The sequence below is a fragment of the Platichthys flesus genome, chromosome 2, assembly GCF_949316205.1.
Source record: "Platichthys flesus chromosome 2, fPlaFle2.1, whole genome shotgun sequence".
NCBI lineage: Eukaryota > Metazoa > Chordata > Actinopteri > Pleuronectiformes > Pleuronectidae > Platichthys > Platichthys flesus.
In genome coordinates this window covers 10,021,877-10,048,675 of record NC_084946.1, presented here as the reverse complement: position 1 = coordinate 10,048,675, position 26,799 = coordinate 10,021,877, and the positions used below count along the sequence as shown (strand labels likewise).

At 40.8% G+C, this 26,799-nt stretch overlaps 3 protein-coding genes across 3 annotated transcripts; all 3 read right to left on the bottom strand.

Annotated features, from left to right (window-relative positions):
* Positions 1 to 892: 892 nt before the first annotated feature.
* Positions 893 to 6,212, bottom strand: otop1 (otopetrin 1). The gene is made up of 6 exons (XM_062397416.1): positions 5,840 to 6,212; positions 5,474 to 5,610; positions 5,082 to 5,140; positions 4,740 to 4,870; positions 1,390 to 2,294; positions 893 to 1,063 (listed from the first exon to the last, which is right to left on the bottom strand). Exons 1-6 carry the CDS (start codon positions 6,210 to 6,212, stop codon positions 893 to 895), a joined length of 1,776 nt encoding a protein of 591 aa, XP_062253400.1.
* Positions 6,213 to 15,722: 9,510 nt separating this feature from the next.
* Positions 15,723 to 18,610, bottom strand: LOC133961966 (uncharacterized). Its single transcript, XM_062397391.1, has 4 exons — positions 18,426 to 18,610; positions 18,029 to 18,305; positions 16,417 to 17,918; positions 15,723 to 16,257 (listed from the first exon to the last, which is right to left on the bottom strand). The coding sequence occupies exons 1-3, from the start codon at positions 18,509 to 18,511 to the stop codon at positions 17,268 to 17,270; spliced, it is 1,014 nt and encodes a 337-aa protein (XP_062253375.1). The 5' UTR covers positions 18,512 to 18,610; the 3' UTR covers positions 15,723 to 16,257; positions 16,417 to 17,267.
* A 2,924-nt stretch (positions 18,611 to 21,534) lies between these two features.
* On the bottom strand, positions 21,535 to 26,123 carry tmem128 (transmembrane protein 128). The gene is made up of 5 exons (XM_062397402.1): positions 25,946 to 26,123; positions 24,264 to 24,396; positions 23,680 to 23,841; positions 22,220 to 22,328; positions 21,535 to 22,068 (listed from the first exon to the last, which is right to left on the bottom strand). Exons 1-4 carry the CDS (start codon positions 26,043 to 26,045, stop codon positions 22,229 to 22,231), a joined length of 495 nt encoding a protein of 164 aa, XP_062253386.1. The 5' UTR covers positions 26,046 to 26,123; the 3' UTR covers positions 21,535 to 22,068; positions 22,220 to 22,228.
* Positions 26,124 to 26,799: the final 676 nt, after the last annotated feature.

The window sequence follows — 26,799 nt, the reverse complement described above, 5'->3', positions numbered from 1 at the left end:
GTCCTCGATTCATGATTCCTAGTGATGTGTGTTGAATTTCAACACTGAAAGGCTTTCGCTACTCAGCTCCATTCGTATTTATCACCCAAGATGAGACACTTTCATTTCGTGCAGACAGGTATTTTCATATTCATGTTGTTGCATTGACTTTGCATGTAATTGTGCCATGGGAAAAGTTGGCTCCACTTTGGTCTAAACACACCATGAGATCCTTACTATTCCAGTAGCTCAAGTGTTACATAATCTCCATTAAACTACTTGAACTACTTAGTAAAGAACATGAGAACCATATCCATAAAGAGTATGCACATTTTAAATGCAGATAAAATGTGTGTCATGTGATAAAAACATGCTGTCATGGCTTTTTTTAAATACAGCACATTATCCTTATTAGATGCTTGAGACTAAAGGTGTTTCAGTGACTTGTACTTTTGAGAAATGAAAATCAAGTGAGAAGTCTATTCTCCAATGTCAATTTCATATATAAAACAGTACAATATATTTGTGAAGTATCTGCTGTATGTACAGTACATTTTGCAGGATGCACCAATAAGAACAACTTCTACTGATATGTGATTATAATGCAAAAAGTACACAGGTCTTTTTAAACCGTTTTAAACCAAAGGTTCTGTTCATTACCATCTTTAATAGACCCTGTGTTTTACAAGGCATTTCTTCAAGGAACAAAGGTGAACAGGTTCGTCCTCTTCTGTCATCTCCACACCGCGGGATGTTTTTGTTTGCCTGCGTGGCTTGGTTTCAAGTCTGTTGGAGTGTGACCCTGACTGCCTCCTGAATGGTTGACCTGCGCTATGAGACACCCTCTGGGACCTGGTGGTGACAAGTGTTCCTGTGCTTGTTACCTGGCATTGTCAGTCATCTGCCAAATACGTCAGACCCGGCGGAACACCTCGAAGAGGGAGGCAACTGAGTGCATGCGGTAGAAAAGGTTCAAGGGGATGGCAAAATTGAGAACTGTCGTCCATATGCTGAAGCCGAAAGTCTCCTGTTCCAGCCCGTTGTCGTACTGTGGCCGGCAGCCAAAGGCGGGAAGGATCCATAGCTGGAGGAGAGAACAGAACTGAATTAATTAAACCTGCATTCCCAGATTTCTCAGCTAATTGGCAGAAGCCTGACAACCTGTAAAAAGAATACAGACTTATTCTCAACTTTTAAAGCTGTTCAAGGGAAAGTTTTCGCAAACAGTGGCCTATTTATGCTTCTAGAGGAAACACTACAACATTAGCATTCATTTGTCGTTTCCGGCAGGCACCTGATGAATCTTTTATATTCACCTTCCTCATAGCTCTGTTTTGGATCTTTATCAACTTGTCTCTAACTTTTACTTCTCTAAAGATGATTATATTGGCATTCATTTTAGATACTTACAGAGATGTTGCACATTATCAGGAAGACAGAAAGGTTCTTCAGGATTTGCCTCTTTATATTTGGAGGCTCTACGACTTGGCTCCCGATAGGCAGAGGCACCTCTGAGGGTTTCCTTGGACATCTGTACACCTGCCCGCTCTCCTCCTGCTCGTTCTCCATGGTGACGCAGGCTTTCTCTGGCGTCTCATAAGCTCGGTTGATGATGCCGTTGTACGGCGGGGCTAAAGAGGAGGTGACGGAGAAGATTTCGGGAGCAGACGGTAACTCTGGGTCCTCCCTCTCTCTGTCCCCTTGCTGGCGGTAAAGAGACTCTATGATGAAGAGGTTTTGCATGTACTTCTCCAGCACAATCAGCAGAGAATAGAGGAAGTTTGTCCACAGGTAAGGAGGGTTGCTATTGGTACTCATCACAGCCACAATGCTGCACCAGGACATGAGCCAGGAGCCAATAGAGGATCCAAACAGCAGCTCTGTGTCCAGCTGTCTCGACGGGTTCTTGGAAGTGTCCTGTGGTATATGGTCCGCTCGGTATATGAGAAGACCTAAAGCCCCGGCAAAGCACATGAACAGTAGCATGACAATGCCGTAAATGTAGAACATGGAAATGGCCGACTGACGTGTCTGAAGGGACTCCACATGGGTGATGTAGACCACCAGGATCCCGATAGTGCTGGCCAGGGCTAGCAGACCCAGGAGAGGGCCCACGGACAGGCCTCTGGTTTTGGTGGCCAACCTTTTCCTGTTTGAAGAAAGGTCAATGGTCCGTCCGATGTTTTTCCACATGACGAAGAGCATGGCAGAGACAAAGATGTGGTACTCGATGTTGAAGGGGTAGAGATAGTAGAGGCTGCTGGTGAACATGGAGCAAGTGCTGGTGGTGCAGTTGCAGAGAGGATCCGAGTGAACTGCAGAACAAATAACAACAGATGCACATGCATTAGAGATATGGAAAAGAAAAGCAACACATACAATCATTTTTACTCCGTCCCACGTTAACCCTTGTTGTCAATTTTGAAAGACAATATTAACAAAACCTATATCCGTGAATCAAGACGTTATACAGTACAGACTAAGAAAAAAATAGCATTCATGTTAGAATAAACATAAGATAAAATAAATAGTGCATATTTGATAGACTACCTTAGTTTAAATACTTCCATTGGTATTTCACACATAAAAAATGGTATCATACTGTATTTAATGAAATCAATCAATCAATCAATCAATCAATTTATCAATCAATCAATCAAATTGTATTTCCATAGCCCATATTAAATTCAAATAAAAAATTGTCATATATTAACTAGGTGCGACGTCCTCTGTTTTTTACCCTCAACAAGATTAAGCAAAAACTCATAAAAAAAAAACTTTTAACAGGGGAAAACAAATGTAGAAACCTCAGAGAGAGCAACATGTGAGGGGTCCCTCTGCCAGGATGGACAGAAGTGCAATAGATGCCACATGGAACTGAACACATAAACAAAACAGTATTTACAATACTGATTAGAAGAAACTATTTGTAACGTAATGGAGAAGGGGCTCAATGTGAGATGAAGGGGGCAGCAATGACAAATTAGCTGAGGAGTTATTGTCAGTAATAGTATATTATTATTATATATCTCTTTGTAATCATAGTCCACGATCGACTGCCTCCACAATCAAGATCCACCAGTAAGATCCACAATCATGAGCCATCAACACTATCAGGATCCACCATCATGATCCACGATCAGCTCCCACCACTATCATGATCCACCACCAGTATCCATTATCAGCTGCCAACACAATCACACTCTATGAGCAGCCTTCACGGCAGAACTATCATCATATATGAGGTCTTTGGAAACGCTTAGGCATTATTATGAGCTCTGATTTGTTGTGTGTTGATATCCTTTTGTTCCAGACAAATCTCGTCTGAAAAGAAGAACAGCACTTGAAATTTGTCAAGCCGTTTTTGCGTAATCTTGCATACGAACAAACACACAAACCAGCCAACAAATAAACGGACATGGCTGAAAACATAACCTGAAAACATAACCTCGTTGGCAGAGGTAACTAACCTGATACAGTGAGCATTACAGGCATCGGAAGCACATGAGTTAACCCCTCAAGCAGTGTTTGACTTGTTATAAAGTGGTGTAAGTGCTCACTATGAGGTTGAAACTAGTTCTTCGAAGAAGTGTTTTTTAAAGGTGTAAAAATGTCGAATTAGTCAGTGATTTGCGTATAAAATTAAGCAAGAATTTGAGGGTGGACCATAAGGCTAAGCATACACTTGGGTAGCTGCTGCAGAGGTCCCGGCCCTCATGTTTGACACCACTAAACTACATTAATGCCCTCCAAATTATTTGGATCCCCACAACAATAAAGCCGAAAATCACTTGATTTTTAGGGTTAAACTAAATTCAAAACAAAGGAATACTCTATAAACAGGGATGGGCAAAGATTTCTACTACAAAATTAACTACTTTGTTTTTGTATTTGGAAAATTCAATGTATCAAAAATACCCCCAAAAAACATTTGGGGTATTTATGAAATGATTCTTGACTTGATTTATTTGATATGTTTGGAGATTTGCAATTAAAACTTGAATTTATTGAGTATAAGTATTTTTTGTTCAATGAAACTTTCCAACTTAAATCATAAAGGTATTGATTCTCTTTTGCAGCAGATAACTGAATAATAACCTTTATTCTAGCCCACGGGGTCAGTAATCATTGGCCATATTTTTCAGATTTGAATTTCCCTCATTAGCTGAAAACCTGAGCATCTTAGACATGTGCGACAATACACGTTTTATTCTTACTCACTCCTTGTAAAGCTCTACCCAACATATGATAGTGATGCTGTTGCCCTATAGAGACCATCTCAACAAAATCCTGCCTCCCCTCCCCTCTGCTATGGTCCTGCACCCTTTAATTAAAATGGGAACAACAGTCAGGGTGCAGCCAGCCTCACAGTCAGCCGGATATGAGGAGGAGCAAGCGAACCCCCAACCCTAGGCTTAGATGTATCAGTTACTGTAATTGCAGCACCCTTGGGAGTAAGCAGCCTGGGGACAAAGCCGTCTGAGGTCAAGTGGGGGGTTGCCAGGGAGGGTGGTGGTGGCTGAAGTGTGGGGAAAGGGCCTGAAGAGGGGCCTCAGCACTAGCAACACTGTGTTTCCTGAAACCTAATAGAGAGATGCTCGACACAAATAAGACCCGCAAGGCCTGCCGTGCTAACCTCCCTTCCCCTCGCAAACCCTCCTCTCTTTCCTTTTCCTTTTATCCATTGAAGTGAGAGCTCAAGTGGACTATTGTCCTTTTCCTTCAGGTACAAGCCAGCAATCGACCCCTTGGCCCCTTACCTATGGTGAGGTTCCCATAGCCCAGGTCAGAAAGTCTTCTCATATGGTTGTTCAAGAAGTGCTCGGCCTCTGACATCACACCGTTGCACCACAGGAGGAGATTTGTAAAGACTGCGTGGATTACACCGAACCTGAGGAAGCAAAGAGTTGCAAACAAGGTTGATGACCCATCATTTGTTGACATATGGCAGTATTATGATAACATTAATCTGTATGCCTGTGGGTGTACATTTCATAATTTGCTCTTTTTTTCTCTTCCTTCACATTTCAGGACTCTTACACCAAAGTTCAGTAGTGTAAGATTTATTTTAAGTGTTTTTCATTAAAAACGGACATACATACCTTTCAAATGTTTCAAAGCTCTTGATGACGTCCTTGATGTGAAACCATAGAAAATGAACCTGAAGACCAACAGAAGACACAGAACTTAAATATAAAAAGCCAAAACCAAACAATAACTAATTTAAACACGTTTTGTAAAAAGCCTAACCATCTTATACGTTATTAAGGTCCCTTTACCAGTAGGATTTATCTTGTCATATGCAGTACATTCACTTGATAACAGGTACAAAGATAGGATTAGATTGTTGCAGCAGCTCCTCGCCTCAGAAACAAAGAGCACATTATCCATAGACCTACCTGGTTAAGCAGTGCGCAGTCAAAAAAAGACACAGTGTCCAACACTGCTGAAAGATTATCACATTATTGAAATGAAAGCTGGGCGGTAAACTTGCCTGCATTATGGTGTGAGTTGCATGGATGACAGGATATACCCCGAGCACAGCCGACACACAAGACTGGTAGCCAACATAATACCCGATTCTGAAAGCGTCCATAATGAGTGAGAGGAGTGCAAGGAGAGTCAAACCACCTACCGAGAGAAAAAAAGATGTGAGATCAAGTTATTATTATCACTAACTAACAACAACAACAAAAAATATTTGTATGGGACATTTTTCAAATCACATGCACTTGACGATTTTTTGACTTATACATACTAAAATCCACCTCTGTCATCTCCACACACACGGATAGTACAATAATTGTGGCCATTTTACGCATTTACTGCTGAGACCCCGTGCGTAATGGCACAACCTCACCTCTTATCCAGCATGTGGTGGCGTGCACGTCTTTCTCGGTCCTCGTGTTCTTCTGTCTGTCCCGCACCAGGATGTACCACATCATCCACATCAGCTGCAGGCTCATGAGACAGGTGACGAAGGACAGAAAGTGCTCTTCCTTGACGAAGGGGTCATGGTGCGCGATGGCCAGCATCAGCGCGGCCCCGATCAGCAGCAGATTGGTCCCGTACTGACCGCTGAGGATCTCCGCGTTCTTCCTCGGGTAGTCCCCCGACAAGCTGAGCTTTAATTTGGCGAAGATCTTTTTGTCCTGCTCGGAGCTGGAGGACGAGGAGGAACTGTGGCAGTACTTGTTCAGGCACATAATATCCAGGCCGCTGTGTTCCACCATGCTGGGAGACGTAGAAAAATCGCAGAACCGAGAGAAGAATAAAGTCAAAGCGGCGCGTTATATGTGCATTTGAGGTGCGCAACCTGTTGCTAAAAGGTGGGGATTCAGACGGACAGCTACCGTGCCAAACATGTTCATTCAATCTTCCAGGTTCGGCTCAGTGGCCATGCATAGTTTCAGTGTCCGGCCTCGGCGAGGATGGACTTGATAGATGCCATTGTCACCTTGAAACTCTGAAACTGAAATATGTGGTCGTGCGCCTCGCTGAGTCACTGAAAATGGGATATTGCGTTTCAGTCCTCGGTGATCCCAGACCCCCGTCCTCCTGAAACCCCCATATGTTTCAGAGAAACCACTGGGATCGACGTGCCAACCATTCACCGCCTAAAGCAGCAAAAACACCAAGCACGGAATTATCCACAATAACTGAAAAAAAACGATATGCGACTAAATCCACCTTTTGAGAGCAGCTGCCAGCGCGTCTTTCCAAGTCTGCTGAAATCCTCCCAGGGTGGCTATCGGATGTTAAAGTCCAGATAAAAAAAAGAGGATGACATTTCACAAATCTGCGATTTCTGGAGGGAAATGACCTGTCCTGACTCAGTGCGACTCAAATCCAAGTGCCACCTCCTCAAATCCTTCTGTCCAGTTGTGGAGGAGACATGGTTTAAATACTTTGCTTAAAAAAAGGAGAATCAGATTTCAATGGTCAAATTCACAATGGCCTATTGTGAGGAGATGTAATTCAATAAATAGCCAGGGATGGATGAACACAATCAGCATATGAAAGTCTGCTCACATAGGTTGACACGTCATCAGTGTGATGTGGATCGTTATCGGAGCCTTTTCAGGCACGGCCTTTATAGATTAACAGGCCTATGGTTAATTTCAATTTCAAAACGACACTGATTTTAAAAAGTGACATTGATATGCAGCGTAATGGCTTCACAATAGCTCCTATATTCCGCCGCGGTCCCCTCCAGAGTCATGAGGGCTGAGGCAGTTTTTTAAAAACGTTTACAAGAGGCTCGAGCAAGTTGATGGAAAAGGTTTTAAGATGATTTCTGGTGGTTAACTAAAGCACAAAAAACTGTTAAAGCTTTATGTGAACAACACATTCTTCTATCAATGCCCTTCCTTTAGTAATATATCACATAGTATGACTTATACTGCATACTATTAATATGTATTTCACACTAAACTACTGCACACATCTACGGAAAAAAATAAGACACAAAACTGCAACTCTACATTTGCTTCTGTTGAATTTGGTAGAAAGCTTGAACAGTTTAAAGAATAGAACGAAATGTTCATTTCATTTATAACTGGATAAAATCTTTTTTACCAGTGTAGAATATAAGGTGTTACAGGCGGCCTTCAATCTGCCGAGCGCTGTGGATCACTGTGCGCCACGACAGTGTGACACTTTACACTGTGGATTGTTCAGGCCGATCATTCAACACATTCTGATCTAATTGTTCAAAAAAACTATTCAAACATCAATGGGTTTATTTTCCTTCAGGTGCACGCCGACGGATACAACAGACATCCCCTGAACGAGCCGTTCGTAAAGCTATGAATTAAAAAAATTAGGGGCGAACGGGTTACCTGTTTACCATGTGTATCTCTCTGCACCACCATCACGTGCACTGCACGATTGATCGGGTTTAGTTCTTTAACAGCTCATCTCAACGCTGAGTATCGATGTCTTGATCACAGACAATCAGCGCGATAAAGAAAGTAGCCTGTCATCCACGTGTTATCAAAGAAGTTTAATGGTCGACATTTAAAGTGTGAACAATTTTGATTGAATTTGGAAGCATCCTCCCGCCTCCATGTGTGAGGAGCACCAAAACAAGCCCCGCTGATTAGACACTGGTGGCCAATCATTGACACCCTGACTCACTGTATATGAGCTTTATTATCAACTGTAAAAGCAATGGCTGGAGAACTGTTTCCATCTCCTTGTATTCCAGTAGTTTACAGAGGGAAATGTGTTTATTACACATTTCATTACATTAAACTAACAGTATAAAGATACTTTGAAGATTTTACCAAACAAATGATAACCTTATGAAATATGTGATATACAATATTAGTTCATGCAGCTTCACTTTAACACAGCTGTAAGTTTAAATGCTTGATGCATCAGTGGTAATACTAACATAGAACATATGATAGCTAACACGGTCGGCTTTCATTCGGCATCACTGCTTTAGATTAGTTCATTTTCTATCATGATAAATCTGGACATCTACTGAGATATATTTTAAATGTATTTTTATGTGCATGTTAGGTTTCATGGGAATATGTAAAGTTTATCCAGAACTTGGATTAAATATACCATATGTTGAACGTCTATTATCAGATCTGTTTGTAATGAGGAAGAATAAATTTATATAACAATACTTTTTTGTCACTAAGAGGCCTTTAAAATTCAGTTAATACGGTCTGCAAAAGTTTGATAATAATGCGCAAAATGACTTAATACAGAAATTATTACAGATTTACTGTGGTAATGTAATACTGCAGCATGAGTGTGCTGCTTTGCATTACCACAGTAAAACTGTTATAATTTCTGTATTAAGTCCTTTACACCAAAACTCCAGTATGTTTGTTTCCCCCTCCAATCAAAATCCAATCAACAGACTTTTACTGTAAGTTCGCATGGATGCATTTAATTGTTTACAATTTGACTCTATCAAGTAGGATCTTTTATGTATAAAAAAAAGATAAACTAAAGAGATGTATGGTCTGCAGTGGTCAGGCAGGAGTTATATAATAATAATCTAATTCAAATTAAAACAACCTCTGAAACAACACAGGGATCTAAAACTTTTAAATGTGGTCTTTTAAACATTAGATCACTGTCATCAAAAGCTATTTTAGTTAATGAAATAGTCTCCGATTACAACATAGATTTATTGTCCCTCACTGAGACGTGGCTGCATCCTGATGAATATGTCAGTCTAAATTAATCTACTCCCCCCAGTCATATACATTCACATGTTCCCAGAGAATTTGGGCGAGGAGGTGGAGTTGCTGCTATTTTTAACTCCAGTCTATCAATTAACCCTAAACCTAAACTCATCTACAAATCATTTGGATGTCTGGTTCTTAGTCTTCCACGCCAATCCAGGAAACACCAACAGCCAATCACATTTGCTGTAGTTTACAGTGCTCCCAGGGCTTGTACTGAAATTTTAACGGAATTCCCTGAGTTTTTATCAAACTTAGTCCTGAAGACCGATAAAATTATTATTGTTGGTGACTTTAATATACATGTTGACAATAAGAAAGATTGCCGTAGCGTAGCATTTAGTTCAATACTAGACTCAATTGGTTTCAGTCAGTGTGTACACCAACCTACTCATTGTGGTAACCACACACTTGACCTTATATTATCGTACGGTGTCGGAATTGAACATTTAACAGTAATTCCGCGCAATTCAGCTCTATCAGACCATAATTTAATAACCTTAGATTTTTCAATAACTGAATATATGCCAATAATGAAAAACTCATTTTCTAGATGTCTACCTGATAGTGCTGTAGGTAAATTTAAGGAAATAATTCCAATTACATTTAAACCCGTATTATCCGTAGATATAAAGAACAAATTCTTTAAAAACCCGAGCTCCATTGAGATCGACCACCTCGTTGATAGCTCTGCAGACTCATTACGATTAACATTAGATTCAATAGCCCCTCTAAAAAAGAAAAATGTCAAACATAGTAAATTAGCTCCATGGTATAATTCCCAGACAAATGAGTTAAAACAATTATCAAGAAAACTAGAAAGGAAGTGGCGCTCCAGTAACCATGTTGAAAACCTCATAGACTGGAAGAATAGTGTTAAAGAATATAAAAAGGCTGTCCACAAAGCAAGAGCCGCCTAATATTCAAAACTAATATAAGCTTTGCTAATATAGGCAATTTTCTCTTATTAAACTCAGACAAAACAGAGGTTATAATACTTGGCCCCAAACACATTAGAGATACATTATCTAATGATATAGCTGCGCTAGACGACATTGCCCTTGCTTCCAACAAAACAGTCAGGAACTTGGGAGTGATCGTCGATCCTGATTTATCCTTTAATAGTCACTTAAAACTAATTTCTAGAACCGCCTTCTTCCACTTGCGTAATATCTCAAAAATCGGACATGTCCTTTCGCAAAAAGATGCAGAAAAACTAGTCCACGCCTTTGTTACATCGAGACTTGACTATTGTAATTCATTATTATCAGGCTCCAGCGGTTAGTCGTTAAAGACTCTACAGCTTGTCCAAAATGCCGCAGCACGTGTCCTGACGAGAACAAAGAAAAGAGAGCACATTTCTCCTGTGTTAGCGTCGCTACACTGGCTTTCAGCTAAATCCAGAATAGAATTTAAAATTCTCCTCCTCACCTTCAAGGCCTTAATAATATGGCGCCATTTTACCTTAAAGAGCTGTTAGTACCTTATAAACCCGCTAGAGCACTCCGCTCCCAGAATTTAGGCCTACTTGTCGTCCCTAAAGTCTTTAAAAGTAGAGTAGGAGCCAGAGCTTTTAGCCATCAAGCTCCTCTGCTGTGGAATAAACTACCACTTTCAGTTCGGGAGGCAGACACTATCTGTTCGTTTAAGTGTAGGCTCAAAACCTTCCTTTTTGATAAAGCTTATAGTTAGAGCTAATTAGTGCGGCAGAACGTTACTTGTTCTATTTTATGACACATGACACACAGCGCTTCTTTTTCCAGCTTCTCCTTCCTCTTCTCCATCCCTATCCCCCTTCCCCGGAATCCCTTTGCTTTATCACCCGCAGATCCAGGGCCTCTGTGGCCGCACCATGGATTGCAGTTTGTTGATCTCGCACAGGGGGTCGCGATGGTGGATCCTGTGTGGCGGATTCTGTGTCGTGTGGGCTGATCGTGGTGGTGGTGGCGGACCCTGTGTCGCGTTGGCATCGGGTACGGGCATTGGATCAGGACCACGGCGGCGGCTCGTGGTGGGCGGCGGTGGACGGTGACTGAGGACTGGAGTGGCGTTCTGGTCTGGATGGTGGATCGTGGTCCTGCTGGTTGCTGAACATGGACTGTGATTGCAGCGGGACTGCTTGGCATGTCATGTTGGGGTTGTCCTTCGGGATCTTTAATGTTGAAGACTTTAATCTTGATGATGTTTTCCTGCACGTGGCATCTATTGCACTTCTGTACGTCCTGGGAGAGGGATCCCTCACATGTGGCTCTCTCTGAGGTTTGTATTTTTACCCTGTTAAAAGGGTTTTTAGTAGTTTTTCCTTACTCTTGCTGAGGGTTAAGGATGGAGGATGTCACACCCTGTTAAAGCCCTATGAGATGAATTTTAATTTGTGAATATAGGCTATACAAATAAAATTTGATTGATTGATTGATTGGTAAATACAGCCGGTCACTGTCTGTTTAAGGTGATTTACCTGGTTACTGGACATGCACATAATCACTTAGCTTTCCGAGGCTGATTGGTGATGATGGTTGCTCACCTGCAAGGACTGTTCGTTCCCTGAGTCACCCCAATAGAAATTACTGAATGATATAATGGTATGGCTTGAATTAAAATTGTTGATTGATACACATTATATATTATGATATCTCCATTCTTTCTTTTGGTGTGGTTATAAAAGATCTTCATGATTACAGAAAGGAATAATATTTTGATATAATATAATATATAATATAAATTGCACACAAAAAATACCGAAGTACCCAAATTCACCCTGTTTGAAAAGAGGTCAGAAGATAAAGAATATTGAAAATTTCAAGACGACATCTTTTCCAAAGACTTCCATGCATATTGCAACAAGACAATGCAAAAACCACACTGTGCACAGTTAACAAAAATCATGGCTGCGGGTGGGGTGCTGAACTGGCCTTCCTGCAGTCCAGACTTGGCCACAATAGAGAATATGTGGCACATTTTAAAATGCGACAACGGAGACCCTGTACTGTTGCACACCTTACTTAAGACTTGTTTGCAGGAAGAATGGGACAAAATGACCCCTGAAATGCTTCATCATTGGGTGTCTTGAGTCAATAGACGTCTTTAACGTGTCGTGAAAAGGAATGGCAACATTACAAAGTGATAAATGCTTCACTGTCCCAACTTTCTGGAAATATGTTGCAAGAATCAAAACTAAGAATTTTGAAAAACAATACAATTCATGAGGTCAAACATCAAATAATGTGCTTTTGTATTGTATTTATTGTAACAAAGGTCAAAGATTATTTATAAATCCCTGTTTTCAGTTTAAATTTTTAATTTAACATGCCGTTCCAACTATTTCTGATTTGGGGTTGTATATATTACATCATACTGTGTGATATATTTTAATATACTACATAATATATCTTATGTTGTTTTTTTATTATATGGTATATTTAATGTTTTAATATTGAAATAGCTAGATATAATTTTTATATTACATCACATGATTTGAGAATTATTCATGTTTCCAGGCATCCGCAACATTATAGCAAAGATCATCAACAACAGAGACATCACAGACATCAAAGACATCACAGTGACTTACAGTCATACTTTACAGACTGAGGAACAGAAACTACTCAGTGCAATCAGAGCATGCGACAGAACAACTGCAACAAACATTTGATTAGTGAACAGCCGAGACTCAGAGCTCGAGAATATGAAGCTGGAACGCAGGCACCTTGCTCTTACGGCCCTGATGAACAGCAGGGAGAGCAGATGGAATGATGACATGAGACGGATGCAGGCGAAGATTGCATCATTAGAGATTGAATTGAGGAATGCCAAGGCGATGCAGGGAGTAGACTCAGGGTATATACAGTTCCTGACAAATCTCTCCAAAAAGCAGCAGGTCGACATGCAGAACATGCAAGAGGAGTTAACTGACTACAGGATGAAGGTTGAGGCTGTCACCCGTGAAAAAGAAGAACTAATGGACACTTTTGAAAGTTTAAAGGCCGCGCTGGCCTTTAAGAATAATCAGCTCATGGCAGAACTGAAGGCCACGCAATTTGAGATCCTGCAGAGCAATGATGATTACCAACTTCAGATTATGGATCTGGAGAAGCAGCGATGGAGTGAGCGGTTAGAGAAAGACATCTGCATTCAAAGAATCGAGGAGCTGGAGAGTGTGGTTGAAGCTACGGAGAGGAATGTGGTTCCACTTTCAGGGGGACTCAATAAGAATGTTGAGCTCAAGGAAAAGCTAGTGACCATGCAGACTCAGATCCAACAGAGTGAGACTGACTAGGACCTTATTGGGAAGCTCTGGAGGATCAGCTCAGGAGTGAGAAGGTGGGGAAGGAGACCTGCCTCCAAAAAACGTGTGTCATGTGTCGTGTGTGTGTGTCCAAATGCAAAGTTGTCATTAAAAAGAGAACACACACACAAAAAAAAGTATTGTCCTCACCTTTCACATTCATCCAAGCAAAGAGATTAAAGCTGAGAGAGAAGGACACATGTTACTTCCATACACACAAATACTGAAACACAAAAACGGCTGCCTCCTCCTACACTGTCATGGTTTACAGTCTCAGCTTGTTTTGTCATGGGATTGTTTTTACTACATAGTTCAGTTAAAATAAAATCTTGATATTTAAGCATTTTAAAACAATTTTAGAAAATTGTTTGTTACTTTTATGTTTCAACATGACAGCTAGAAGCCTATGAGACACTGGATTTTGGGGCATATACCAACGAACTACATTATTTCTTGTCATGACAACGTTATCTTGTTAGATTATCACATTCAAAGAGGGAGATGTATAGTATGTTAAATGTGATAAACATCTGATGCTGATCTTCTTGTTTGTTTTCAAATACAGCGTCCTATATTTTACCTGGAATTTAACTAAAAGGAAAGTACTTTGTTAAAGCAATTCACGGTTTCGCTTTTTTGTGTCTTACCTGCATGATGCAGCAATAAAGGCGGCGGTGGTGAGGGGAGGAATGGCAGGATATTCTTGGTCATAGTTCTGGATCACTTTGAACCACTCCAGGTATGCAATACAAAACATGGCCAGTGACAGGCAGATCCCAAGGAGTACCAGACCCACAAAGAACCACCAGCTGGGGAAAATAGGGTTAAGAAAGAGGGAGGAGGTTATTGAAGATCGGAAATTAATCTGCTGAGATTTACTGAAGCTGTTCAACTATAAATGGTGAAGTTAACAATGATACACAAACTTCCCACTTGTATCAAATGTCACTGGTATCATTTACTGGTCGACCTATTGAGAAAGTAAAACAAAAACAGGTGCACTTTGTTTCCTTACATGAGCGTCCACCTTCCACAACAACAGAGGATTACGCTCTCTGTGTGAAAGTTATTTAGATAAAGTAACAAAACTAAAGATAAGTCGCAGTAGGAAATTTACCTCATACATATGTAATATTTTACCTGCTTAGGTGTGTGTTTAATAATTAGGGAACAGAGACGTGTGAATGAAAACATTGTAGCAAAGATCAACAACTACAGAGACATCACAGACATCAAAGACATCACAGTGACTTACAGTCATACTTTACAGACTGAGGAACAGAAACTACTCAGTGCAATCAGAGCATGCAACAGAACAACTGCAACAAACACTTGATTAGTGAACAGCCGAGACTCAGAGCTCGAGAATATGAAGCTGGAACGCAGGCACCTTGCTCTTACGGCCCTGATGAACAGCAGGGAGAGCAGATGGAATGATGACATGAGACGGATGCAGGCGGAGATTGCATCATTAGAGATTGAATTGAGGAATGCCAAGGCGATGCAGGGAGTAGACTCAGGGTATATACAGTTCCTGACAAATCTCTCCAAAAAGCAGCAGGTCGACGTGCAGAACATGCAAGAGGAGTTAACTGACTACAGGATGAAGGTTGAGGCTGTCACCCGTGAAAAAGAAGAACTAATGGACACTTTTGAAAGTTTAAAGGCCGCGCTGGCCTTTAAGAATAATCAACTCATGGCAGAACTGAAGGCCACGCAATTTGAGATCCTGCAGAGCAATGAAGATTACCAACTTCAGATTATGGATCTGGAGAAGCAGCGATGGAGTGAGCGGTTAGAGAAAGACGTCTGCATTCAAAGAATCGAGGAGCTGGAGAGTGTGGTTGAAGCTACGGAGAGGAATGTGGTTCCACTTTCAGGGGGACTCAATAAGAATGTTGAGCTCAAGGAAAAGCTAGTGACCATGCAGACTCAGATCCAACAGAGTGAGACTGACTAGGACCTTATTGGGAAGCTCTGGAGGATCAGCTCAGGAGTGAGAAGGTGGGGAAGGAGACCTGCCTCCAAAAAACCAAGGAGCTGGAGACAGTGGTTGAAGCCATGGTTGTGGGGGGAGAGAGAGAGAGAGAGGGAGACACTGAGAGAAAGACAGTGTGTCGTGTGTCGTGTGTGTGTGTGTGTGTGTGTGTGTGTGTGTGTGTGTGTGTGTGTGTGTGTGTGTGTGTGTACCAGATGCTTGGTGCATGTTTGATGCAGTTTCATGAAGACCAACAATTTTACACATATTGAAATTAGTCACATAACTTTATTCAAAATAAACATTTTAACAGGAGATAAGCAGAAATGATTAACCTCACCACAAACTGTTTTATATTTTTGACTTTTCCACAGCTATAAATGGTCCAACAGATTTTCTTCAATGCTTACACACCAGACTTTTATACACATCGGCATAACAGGCAAACATCACAGAAGACGTGTGTTAGGAAATAACAGTTGTGTGTAGTAAAATAATTTATGGTTGAATTCCATTTAGCTGTTTTTAGTATCATGTACTGTCAGTGTTACAGCCATTGACCAAGACCTGTGCTTTCGCTACTGTCAGAAGTCAAGATGTTTGCTGTGAAAAAGCCCAGTTGATAAAATACTCCCTACGTGTGTGTTTCCTGTGTTGCCACAAGTGTTTTATTATCAAGAGAGAGTGAGAGGTTCAGTAAACTGGGAGTGTAGATATGGGGGATATGGCAACATAAAATATATTTGAGCACGGAAGAAAAAGTATAAAACACAACTCTGGTCAGCATTGGTGTCAATCCTCAGCTGCAAAACAATACAGAATATTATGAGTTGAGATTCACGAATGAAATTAGATTTGGATTTAGATTTTATACCACATTTATGTCCAACAATTTATGTCCAAATGCAAAGTTTCATTAAAAAAAGAACACACACACACAGAAAAAAAAGTATTGTCCTCACCTTTCACATTCATCCAAGCAAAGAGATGAGCATGACCACACCCATGAACTGTGTGAAGAGGATGAGTGGAGTGAAGAAGGACCACACTGGCCACAGTGCTATGTTACAGTTTTTTCCTATCGTTTTCGGTCATGTACCCATACTATGGTCACTTTTCCCTATCACTTAACACAGTGGGCTTTAGAGACACACACCTCTGCATATCTGTTAACCTTTGGTGCAAAATGCACTACAACAACCACACCACAAACAATGCTGCCATAACTTAACACATGTTTCCTCTCAGAACACTATGACCTAAAAAACACTAACATCTTGAAGCATTGCCAATTGCATATATAAAATGTTGCTGTGTCCTCCAGTTTGGCATAGATTTCCTGTAGTGTTGCATTGAAAAAAAGAGAAAAAACACAGACAAACACTTCTTTGGACTACAGTAATAAAGTTTGTAATATTACAGTATGACAATCCAAGCCAAGTATCTGCTGACAGTGTTCATATGTCTGTTTACCTCCCACAAAAGATGTCACAATTGAGTGTGGTAAATGTACTGTAATTGTAAATACAGTAAATACTGTAAGTGTTTTATGAGAAACTGAGAATAACAATTTTCAGTTTTTGTAATGCAAATTACATACAGTAAGTACGTAATATATTATCCAGAAACAAATCACAAACACAACAGTTTTTTTCACTGTGCTTTACTTTTTGGAGATTTTGTCACAGTGCAAGTGTTACACAAAACAGAAAATACATTACAAAGTCAAAAAATGTGTTCTAACAAAAAATGCAATGCACAAAACCTGCACATACTCTACATTACAGTAGCCCAACAGTGGCGCAGAATTGGGCTAATCCCTCCTATCCTCCGCATTTGGCCACAAATTTTCATCTATGTCGCAACGTATGGTTTCTCTTGCCATACAACGTGGATAAAATCTTTTGGAATGCCTTATCCAGGCCTGGATATCTTCTGGGGCTATGTCCATACACCCAGCAGCCATTGCCTCTAATAGGGACATCTGGTCCTGAGGGCGGTGGTCATAGACCTTCCATCTCCACGCTGAAAAGAATTCCTCGATGGGGTTGAGGAAAGGAGAGTAAGGCGGAAGGAAAAGTGACATCATCCTAGGATGCGCCGCAAACCACCCTGTGACTTGCCGGGAGTGGTGAAAGGCCACATTGTCCCATACAATTACATACGTTGGTAGATTCTGCCTGTCTACCTCTCCTGCTGTGAGCCTTTCGTAAAGCTCATCTATGAAGGCAATTAGGCGTTCGGTGTTGTATGGGCCTATGCCGGCCTTCTGCAGCTGCCGTCCATCGTTCGAAATTGCTGTGCACATGGTGATGTTCGCACCCCTCTGGCCTGGAACATCTATCGTGGCCCTTTTCCCAATCAGGTTCCTTCCACGGCGACGTGTTTTTGCCAGGTTGAAGCCAGCCTCATTCACAAAGATGAACGCATGTTCATTCTCACTGGCTTCAAGTTCCATGGCTCTCTTCAGGAAATTAGAGAATACACAAGATACCATAAGACAAAAATGGCATAGCTTACAGTTTTGTGCAAAATCACAATCAACATGACAGTGTGTCCTGTGTTCAGTCTTACCTGGACGTATTGGTACCGGAGTTCCTTTATCCGCTCAGAGTTCCTCTCGAAGGGGACAGTGTAAAGCTGCTTCATTCGAATTTGGTGCTTTTTCAGCACTCTGGCGATGGTCGTGGTGCCAACATTCTCAATGTTGGCAAATACACCAATGTGTGCGATGATGTTTGCACAAATTAGCCTTATACTATTGTTAGCAATAACCATTTGCACTATTGCATTTTCTTGTGGCAAAGTGAATTTTCTTCCCCTTCCACCTGAGTGGGGCAACCGTTGGGTCCTACAATAGTGAGTCAGACACAAATGCACTGATACGTCAGGAGAGTTTTGGAGACTTCTCACATCACATTACTACTGTTACAAACACATCAGTCAGAATGCTGTAAATACTGTATAGTACCTGTTAGTTTGTGTGAAAACCCTCACGATTGATGCCACCGTTGATCTTGGCAAGTTCGGCTGAACCCTCAGACCAGCTTCCCTCATGGACAGACCATGATTGATTGCATGGTCGATGACAGTTGCTCTGATTTCATCAGATACAACTGTCCTTGCTGCTGCTGCTCCTCTCCCTCTCCCTCTTCCTCTTCCTCTACCTCTTCCTCTTCCTCCTACTCCACCTTCACCTCCACCTCCACCTCCACCTTCACCTTCACCTTCACCTTCACCTCCACCTCCACCTCCACCTTCACCTTCACCTCCACCTCCACCTCCACCTTCACCTTCACCTCCACCTCCACCTCTTCCTCTTCCTCTTCCTCTGCCTCTTCCTCTGCCTCTTGCTCTTGCTCTTGCTGCATCCATTTTCCTATACCAACTACGTAAAGAAGTCCAAAGCAAATGCCAAAGAAGGCCCTTTTTCAACGAGGCACAAATTACATGTAAAACACCTGAGTAGGTCTTTAGCTGAGTAGGTCTTTAGCTGAAATGACCACCAGGTGTTTTGCATTGCAAAACTTATCCTCTGTGTTTTGTACAGATCATTGTATGTAGTGTTGCTTTTACGTAAAAAAAGTAATTCCATGCCAATTCACCAAGAACTATGGTGCACAGGGGGAAAAAAATCTAAATTACTGTAAAATAAAATAAACTATAAACTAAATATTTTTTCTTATTCAAACATGTAACTTCATTTGTCTGTCCAAATGCAGCATCTTTCCATCTACAGTGATCTAAATTACTGATAAGTTAGGTTTTGAACAGAAAGTTCACTGTTTTGAACAGAGTATCTTAACATTGGTAAAATATGCTGTAGTTCCACAGCGTTTTGCCGGTAGTGAACATTGACTGGGGCAGGTATCCATGAAATTTGGAAGAAGGCGTCATTGCCAGCATTTGTATCTTAGCATAGGGGCAAGTAACCACAGTTTGGTTCACATGGTCTACTGGTATGCTCACTGTGTGAAGTGTTTAGGGAATGTGAACATGGTTTAGGTAAATTGCCTAAAACGATAGGAAAAAACTGTGAAGCTGAGAGAGAAGGACATGTTACTTCCATACACACAAATACTGAAACACAAAAACGGCTGCCTCCTCCTACACTGTCATGGTTTAATGTCTCAGCTTGTTTTGTCATGGGATTGTTTTTACTACATAGTTCAGTTAAAATAAAATCTTGATGTTTAATCATTTTAATACAATTTTAGACAATTGTTTGTTACTTTTATGTTTCAACATGACAGCTGGAAGCCTATGAGACACTGGATTTTGGGGCATATACCAAAGAACTACATTATTTCTTGTCATGACAACGTTATCTTGTTAGATTATCACATTCAAAGAGGGAGATGTATAGTATGTTAAATGTTGCGATAAACATCTGATGCTGATCTTCTTGTTTTTTTTCAAATACAGCGTCCTATATTTTACCTGGTATTAAACTAAAAGGAAAGTACTTTGTTAAGGCAATTCACGGTTTCACTTTTTTGTGTTTTACCTGCATGATGCAGCAATAAAGGCGGCGGTGGTGAGGGGAGGAATGGCAGGATATTCTTGGTCATAGTTCTGGATCCCTTTGAACCACTCCAGGTATACAATACAAAACATGGCCAGTGACAGGCAGATCCCAAGGAGTACCAGACCCACAAAGAACCACCAGCTGGGGAAAATAGGGTTAAGAAAGAGGGAGGAGGTTATTGAAGATCGGAAATTAATCTGCTGAGATTTACTGAAGCTGTTCAACTATAAATGGTGAAGTTAACAATGATACACAAACTTCCCACTTGTATCAAATGTCACTGGTATCATTTACTGGTCGACCTATTGAGAAAGTAAAACAAAAACAGGTGCACTTTGTTTCCTTACATGAGCGTCCACCTTCCACAACAACAGAGGATTACGCTCTCTGTGTGAAAGTTATTTAGATAAAGTTACGAAACTAAAGATAAGTCGCAGTAGGAAATTTACCTCATACATATGTAATATTTGACCTGCTTAGGTGTGTGTTTATAAAGTAGGGTACAGAGATGTGTGAATGAAAACATTGTAGCAAAGATCATCAACAACAGAGACATCACAGACATCAAAGACATCACAGTGACTTACAGTCATACTTTACAGACTGAGGAACAGAAACTACTCAGTGCAATCAGAGCATGCGACAGAACAACTGCAACAAACACTTGATTAGTGAACAGACGAGACTCAGAGCTCGAGAATATGAAGCTGGAACGCAGGCACCTTGCTCTTACGGCCCTGATGAACAGCAGGGAGAGCAGATGGAATGATGACATGAGACGGATGCAGGCGGAGATTGCATCATTAGAGATTGAATTGAGGAATGCCAAGGCGATGCAGGGAGTAGACTCAGGGTATATGCAGTTCCTGACAAATCTCTCAAAAAAGCAGCAGGTCGACGTGCAGAACATGCAAGAGGAGTTAACTGACTACAGGATGAAGGTTGAGGCTGTCACCCGTGAAAAAGAAGAACTAATGGACACTTTTGAAAGTTTAAAGGCCGCGCTGGCCTTTAAGAATAATCAACTCATGGCAGAACTGAAGGCCACGCAATTTGAGATCCTGCAGAGCAATGATGATTACCAACTTCAGATTATGGATCTGGAGAAGCAGCGATGGAGTGAGCGGTTAGAGAAAGAAGTCTGCATTCAAAGAATCGAGGAGCTGGAGAGTGTGGTTGAAGCTACGGAGAGGAATGTGGTTCCACTTTCAGGGGGACTCAATAAGAATGTTGAGCTCAAGGAAAAGCTAGTGACCATGCAGACTCAGATCCAACAGAGTGAGACTGACTAGGACCTTATTGGGAAGCTCTGGAGGATCAGCTCAGGAGTGAGAAGGTGGGGAAGGAGACCTGCCTCCAAAAAACCAAGGAGCTGGTGACAGTGGTTGAAGCCATGGTTGTGGGGAGAGAGAGAGAGAGAGGGAGACACTGAGAGAAAGACAGTGTGTCATGTGTCGCGTGTGTGTGTGTGTGTGTGTGTGTGTGTGTGTGTGTACCAGATGCTTGGTGCATGTTTGATGCAGTTTCATGAAGACCAACAATTTTACACATATTGAAATTAGTCACATAACTTTATTCAAAATAAACATTTTAACAGGAGATAAGCAGAAATGATTAACCTCACCACAAACTGTTTTATATTTTTGACTTTTACACAGCTATAAATGGTCCAACAGATTTTCTTCAATGCTTACACACCAGACTTTTATACAGATCGGCATAACAGGCAAACATCACAGAAGACGTGTGTTAGGAAATAACAGTTGTGTGTAGTAAAATAATTTATGGTTGAATTCCATTTAGCTGTTTTTAGTATCATGTACTGTCAGTGTTACAGCCATTGACCAAGACGTGTGCTTTCGCTACTGTCAGAAGTCAAGATGTTTGCTGTGAAAAAGCCCAGTTGATAAAATACTCCCTACGTGTGTGTTTCCTGTGTTGCCATCAGTGTTTTATTATCAAGAGAGAGTGAGAGGTTCAGTAAACTGGGAGTGTAGATATGGGGGATATGGCAACATAAAATATATTGAGCACTGAAGAAAAAGTATAAAACACAACTCTGGTCAGCATTGGTGTCAATCCTCAGCTGCAAAACAATACAGAAGATTATGAGTTGAGATTCACGAATTAAATTAAAGTTTAGATTTTATGCCACATTTATGTCCAACAATTTATGTCCAAATGCAAAGTTGTCATTAAAAAGAGAACACAAACACAAAAAAAAGTATTGTCCTCACCTTTCACATTCATCCAAGCAAAGAGATGAGCATGACCACACCCATGAACTGTGTGAAGAGGATGAGTGGGGTGAAGAAGGACCACACTGGCCACAGTGCTATGTTAAAGCTGAGAGAGAAGGACACATGTTACTTCCATACACACAAATACTGAAACACAAAAACAGCTGCCTCCTCCTACACCAGGGGAAGGCAACCTTTACTATCGAAAAAGCCATTTCGCCCCCTCTTCCCCCAAATTAAATCTGTCTGGAGCCGCACAACATATTTGATAACACAGGTTATAAAGTTATATATATATAGTTAAACAATATATATAAAAACTATAGTTTGTTGCATTTATTAAATAATAGAACGACAATAAAAAAAAACTGTTGACATTTAACTGCTATTTGTACCAGTTACAAAATAGGAAAACACCAAACTCTTATGAATTGGAGAACAAAATACATGTGTGGGTCTACTTTGGAATAAATTAAACACAGAACTCAGCTTTTTTTGCTCATCTCCAGCTTGGTACTTTTCAGCAGATGCTGTGTGCTTGCTATGGAAATATCTTTCGACATTACATTTCTTATTGTTTGCTAATTCCTCGCCACATATCAAACATACATGTAAGACAGCATCGGTGGCAGTGAAAGCAAATTAATCTGTCCACGCAGAATAAAACTATATTTTCCTCCCAGACTTTTCTTTTCTGGGATTTATCCATGATTAGTTTACCGAGGGAAAGCGCGCCGGGACGTAATAGGATGTGACGCATATTTTAGTTGCTGAAATATTAAAACAAAACGTGAGAGAAGGTCAGACTGGAGGCCGACACAGAAACTGCAGATCAGTAGAAACCACCTGCAGCTTCTGCTATGATCAAGAAGCTTAGGCGCTGATCTCTGATCGGCTGAGACCAGAGAAACTCGTTGTTTTCACTGTTTCCACTGTTGAGAAGCAGCTCCCTGTGTCTCTCTGAGCGAGTGACCGGGGCTCAGGGTGGGGGGCGGAGCCCCGGCGCCGTGTGTGTGTCGGCTATCTGGGAGCGCGCACACACACACATTCACCCGCTCCTGGTATTTCATGATGGCCTGATACGATGATTATTTAAAAAACTAACGTGAACGTGACGTTCACTCACGTTCATCATATGAAAGAACTGATTCGTTAAGTTCACCGTTCGCGAAAAATATGCACAACATGCACTGTACAGGGAGCCACTGCAGAGGGGCTGAAGAGCCGCAGGTTGCCGACCGCTGTCCTACACTGTCATGGTTTACAGTCTCAGCTTGTTTTGTCATGGGATTGTTTTTACTACATAGTTCAGTTAAAATAAAATCTTGATGTTCAAGCATTTTAATACAATTTTTTTTTTTGTTTTCAAATACAGCGTCCTATATTTTACCTGGTATTAAACTAAAAGGAAAGTACTTTGTTAAGGCAATTCACGGTTTCGCTTTTTTGTGTTTTACCTGCATGATGCAGCAATAAAGGCGGCGGTGGTGAGGGGAGGAATGGCAGGATATTCTTGGTCATAGTTCTGGATCCCTTTGAACCACTCCAGGTATACAATACAAAACATGGCCAGCGACAGGCAGATCCCAAGGAGTACCAGACCCACAAAGAACCACCAGCTGGGGAAAATAGGGTTAAGAAAGAGGGAGGAGGTTATTGAAGATCGGAAATTAATCTGCTGAGATTTACTGAAGCTGTTCAACTATAAATGGTGAAGTTAACAATGATACACAAACTTCCCACTTGTATCAAATGTCACTGGTATCATTTACTGGTCGACCTATTGAGAAAGTAAAACAAAAACAGGTGCACTTTGTTTCCTTACATGAGCGTCCACCTTCCACAACAACAGAGGATTACGCTCTCTGTGTGAAAGTTATTTAGATAAAGTAACGAAACTAAAGATAAGTCGCAGTAGGAAATTTACCTCATACATATGTAATATTTTACCTGCTTAGGTGTGTGTTTATAAAGTAGGGTACAGAGACGTGTGAATGAAAACTGGGGGGAGTTTCATCAGTCGTCTCCATAACTCAGTCACCTTTTGATATTATCGTTCTCCATGATGTTTTGGAGGAACTCAACATAGTAGGTCACAGCTATAGATGCCACGACCCAGAAAACGGAGTGTCTGTTAATGCGAGGAAGAGGTTTGGCATCTTTCTCCTCCGGACCTGAAAGATAATCGAAAACAAAGTCATAAAGTCTTAGAGTTGGAGCTTCATCCATGTGTCTACTTTGAGAGCACAATTGAATCCATGACAACTTAGAAAGCAGAAATTTAAGTACAGATTATAGGAAATGGATTCATAGCTTATCACGTTTAATTAGCCCTCAACAATCCACTGGCCCTCACTATTTTACACAATCTTGCATTATTTTACCATTGATTATATGGGTAATGTATAAAGTTAGCACAGTAGTACCATGTAACAAAAACACACTACATTCAAATCAAGTAGTCAGTGAAAGAATTACAGTATAGTTCACTATTTACTACCAACTGAGATTTGTCCTGTTTCTATAGAATATGCCAAATCCCAACCTTTTGAATTTCAGGAGCTTAAGAGGTGAATCTGATCGTTTTCCAAAAGATAATCTTACTTCTCCGAGAGCTATTAATCTCTATAATTTACTGGTTAATTAAACATATCAGAGCTGGTTGTTGGCTGATGAAGTGCTGCTGTGCTCTGTGCAGAGTTCACAATGAACTCCATGCCTCCATGCCCCAGACAAATAGTTGACCTGCATCTTTAATGAAAGTTTTGCCCAGTGGTCCATCTTGTTTACAAGATATACTATAGCAAGCCAGCTCACCTGAAAGACCACTGGCGGCACGTAAACTGGAATAACCGCAGACGCTGATATGAAAGGGATGACCGCTCAACAAATGCTCGGTCTGTTGCTTGTATTACAGTGATCGGTTTACACTGGCAAAGAGATGGCCCTTTGACAAGAGACAATGTAGGAGCCAAGTTCCCTTGTACTATGAGGCTGGGCTGACACAGCTCACAGTCAAAAGAATCAAGAATTGTTGGGTCAACGCCTCAGAGTTGAACAATCGTCCACTGTACAAGCTGCATACAAACCGCTTATAGAATTAAAATGTCACAGTCACACAGTCTGTTGTTTATTGGCTAAACTCAGCTGCCAGTTTATTAGGTACACCACCATGAAAACTAATGAAGGAGTCCAACCGTGAACAACACTTTGAAATTAAAATGTCCATGGTTTGCGGAGACTGTTTAGACGTTTATTTAGAAGGATGCAGTGTGTGATGCTGTTGATTTGTGTTGTTATATTTGAAAGTCTTTCCATTATTGCTTCTAACCCATTTTGTAACAATGAGGGTACAGGCTTGACACATCCAGCAGTTTCCAACAAACACATGGCATCCTTCCTCACACTGTGGTTCACTGCAGGTCTCCTGCATAAGGCTGCGTTAGCTTTAGCTTGGGGTTCCTATTAAACTGACGACTGAGTGAATCACTAGTGGCAGCTCGTTACAGTTTCGTGAAGGGATTTGTTTCCACACCGTGATGACGACAGACTGTTCGTTCAACAGTTTGAGCCGTTGTGATTTATTTTAGTTAGTCAGCAGGCTGTGTTGAGCATTTACAGTCGGGATGTCAGCGCCCAAACCAGAAATGAGTTATCACTGTGTTTACAACGTTAGCTCTGACAGAAAACCCGGCTAATAACGTCAGCCACCACGTGTCTTACTCTTCTCATCTTTGTCACCCGCTGTCGTCGTTTGCATAAGCAACTCCGCATCTCTCTTGAATCGGTTCCGCAGTGTTGACAGCTCACTGTCGTTCAGCATGGTGTTGTTGTTGATGCTATCAGTAACTAGCGTCAGCTCTGTAAGCTTAGTGACCACTTGAAGGCACTTCCTGTTAGATGCAGAGTCGCCTTTCTATGACGCACTTGACAGCAACAGTTGCATTTTTCTTCTTCTCTTTATTTATACAAACGTAGTTAAAGAAAAACAATATCAATCAGCTTAATAAACATTCAATTTATTAGTTGTATCAAGATTAAAGGTTAAAAAAAACAATAAGACAGTTACAATAAAACCAATCATTTGGTGCAAATCTATATTCGTTACCTTTGAAAATAAGTAAATTATATTGACATGTTCAGTATAGAAAACACTGTTCAGTTTTCCTCCATTTACATTATATGTATAGATGCTAAACTTATATATTAAAGTATTATATACAACAAAAATGTAACTATGGCATTAACAGTTTATCATTTATTAAGCAGAAACAGTTACCTTAAATTTGTCAGTACAAGAACAATACCTTATTGCTTCAAACAAAGGGGACGGTTAGTACGAGTATCCTAATCATTTTTGGTTTTAAAATACAAAACCATGTTAAATACAATCACATGAGATTAATAACCAAGGCAGTAATTAGTTATTTGATCATATTCAATTAAGCCCTGGTCATTATAAAAATTTGACTTCTATATGTTTGGTCTTATTTGTGTTGCATAATTATATGTGATTATTTGTCATGAAGTTTATGTTGACACTGTAAAATATAAAGCCTCAGTTACATGTCCTTGTC